Source organism: Geospiza fortis, unplaced genomic scaffold (genome assembly GCF_000277835.1).
Source record: "Geospiza fortis unplaced genomic scaffold, GeoFor_1.0 scaffold438, whole genome shotgun sequence".
NCBI lineage: Eukaryota > Metazoa > Chordata > Aves > Passeriformes > Thraupidae > Geospiza > Geospiza fortis.
In genome coordinates, this window is record NW_005054640.1 from 181,101 (window position 1) to 183,820 (window position 2,720).

A 2,720-nucleotide genomic window follows, 5' to 3' on the forward strand; every position below is an offset into this window, starting at 1 on the left:
CTGCCCCCAAATCCCTCCTTGCACCCAAACCCCTCCAGCTCCTAAATTTCTCCTGCCCCCAAACCTCTCCCGCTCTCAAATCCTTCCTGCACCCAAACCCCTCCTGCCCCTAAATCCCTCCTTGCACCCAAATCCCTCCTGCCCCTAGACTGCCCCTGCACCCAAACCCCTCCTGCCCCTTGAGAGGAACAGCAGATTTGTCTTTCCAAACCAGCTGTGGGTCTGCTGGTAGGTAAAACCGGCACTGGGAGATAAAAGAAACAATGGGAAGGATTCCACTGATTGATGAATGGAAAAAGATATTTGCCTTTACAAATAAACTGTGGGTTTGCTGATAAATGAAACTGGATACTGAAAGAGGAAAGAAACAATGGGGAAGAAAACCCCCTAAATTCATTAAGAATTAAAAGGGAGGGTTATACATTAGAGGGAAATCTTTGGTATGAGGCATTCCAGGAAGTCTGAACCTCCCAGGTACCTCAGCCAAAGGGGAAAGAGAGAAAGGAAATGTGGCTGGGAAATTGGGATAAAAAGGAGGCTGAGTCCTCCAAAAATTTGAGAGATCCCAGGGCAATGCCCCATGACCTCTCCTTTTATTCAAATAAAGTAAAAGCACTCCTCTGTCTCCGTTTTGGACATAAACCTCTGATGTTTGTGGATTAATTTTCCTAACACCCCAAATCCCTTCTGCCCACAAATCCCTCCTGTTCCCAGCCCACAGAGCCCCTCGGGCTGGGTCTCACCTGTCGTAGAAGTCGTCTCTGTAATAGTCATAGTCGAAGTCGTAGCCACTGCAGAGACAGTCAGGGGTTAATTAGTGCTGGTAATTCATTATTGTCGCTCCCTCACTGCCTGCTGGGCCATCGAGGATAAAGAAATGGATCCCGTGCATGAGGGACCCTCCTGGCTGCAGGGAGGAAGACTGGGGGGGGCTGAAGGCAGAGGAGGGTGGTGTTGGCAGAGGGTGTTAACCTGCTTATCTCAAGGAGGAGCAAGAAGATGTGTGTGGAGAAAAGTCGGGACAAAGGGGATATTTATGGGGATATTTATTGATTTAAACCTCTCTCCCCCAGGCAGACAATGGCCACGTCCTATTTTCTTAAGCTTGAGCTGCATTTTAACCCAAAGTAGGAGCACTGCCCACTCCCTGGACACCCAGGAACACTTTCCCCCTTGCTGCAGTTAGTTTTTCACAAGGCAGCACAAACCAGGGGGTTTAACCCCACACACTGCGAGCAGCTGCCCCAGCTAAACACAGCACCCTGCCCTGGTGTGCTGAGCTCATTAACGCTCAATTAACACTCAGTTAACGGCAAAGTCAGACGTGATGCTGCTGGTCTCCTCTGTGCTCTGAACAAACAGAATCAGTGCAGCCCCAAAAAGCAAAGCCTGTCCTGCATCGTGAAGTGGCTGAAAAGAATCAGAGATGGATGGGGAGAGGGAAGGGCTGAGCCGGAGGGACAGGGGGCAGGGCAGGATGACCACCCTGGAGTGCAGCTGAGAGTTCACCTGGGCTCCTGCATCTCCGACACAAGTGGCAACAACAGCGTGTGGCTGACTGGGATGGCTGGTGGGAAGCGTGGTTTGGATCAGGAATTCCAGGAGCTCTGTCCTGCCTATTGTGGCACTGAGCTTCCCAGCCAGTGCTCACTTTCAGTAACTGGCTGTGTGAAAAGTGCATAATGTATGGCTCTACTCAGATATACTATACTATATGTATTATGTTGTATTGATTAGTAGTGCTGTATTAACATTTTAATAGTATGGTAAATGTAGTTTTGTATTTAAAAGGTAACTTTTGTAGTTAAAATACGAACGATGTATGTGGGATATTTTTTAAAGAAAAAAATGAGGTACTCACACCAAAATAGCAGCCACAGGACACCTAAATCTTTCAGAGAAAGAGAATTTATTGCTCTCTTATCAGAAGAAATGAACTTCTTCCCATGAAAACACTGTCAGGATTCAGAGGAAGAAGTTGACACTGACCAGACCGAATCCTGTGTTTGAACGGAATTTATGCATCATGTATGAGGTGTATGAATATGCAACAGGCTGTTGCTTTTAAGGGTTAATCTTCTGTTAACGTGGGTCCTTTTTCGGGCTTATTTTGCCCAGAAAAAGGTACCTGGACTGTCCATAACTCTTTGTTTCTATTGTCTCATATTGTCCTAAATCCTAATTGTCCAAAATTTTTATTGCTGTAATTATATTGCTATTTTTATAACCATTTTATTACTATTAAACTTTTAAAATTTTAAAATCAAGTGATTGGTGTTTTTCACAGGCTGGGTTCTGAAAGATGATTTTTCCACCCTCCTTGGGTTCCCCAGGTGCCTGTGGCAGCATCTGGCAGGGGGGACCTGAGCATGGCTGGAGACACCAGAGCTGCTTTGGGGCCAAGGAGTTGGTGCCAGGGTTAAGGACAAGGAGGTGGCACCTCCTGCCCCAGTCATGCCCTGCCCTGGGGACTTCAGTGAGGAGATATTCCATAAATGCCTTATCCCTGAGCAGCTGCTCTCTGTGCCATTCCATGGAATGGGCACTGCAGAGTCTCACTGTTGAGCCAGGAGTCTGCTGGGGAGATGTGACTGTGGAGGTGTGATCACCACAACCCTCCCAGATTCCACTCCATGGTGGAAAAGAACCTTTTTTGACAGATGAATTCCAGATCCTTCTCAGGCCCTCCCCTTCTGAGCCCAGTTGTAGCCAACATTCCT

At 47.4% G+C, this 2,720-nt stretch overlaps 1 protein-coding gene across 1 annotated transcript in view; it reads right to left on the reverse strand.

Annotated features, from left to right (window-relative positions):
* RALY (RALY heterogeneous nuclear ribonucleoprotein) overlaps nucleotides 1-2,720 on the reverse strand; it is a 105,224-nt gene that overhangs the window by 8,867 nt on the left and 93,637 nt on the right. The window contains exon 4 of the mRNA XM_005430481.2: nucleotides 744-791. Within this exon, the coding sequence (XP_005430538.1) occupies nucleotides 744-791 (48 nt within the window). The remainder of the gene's footprint in view (nucleotides 1-743; nucleotides 792-2,720) is intronic.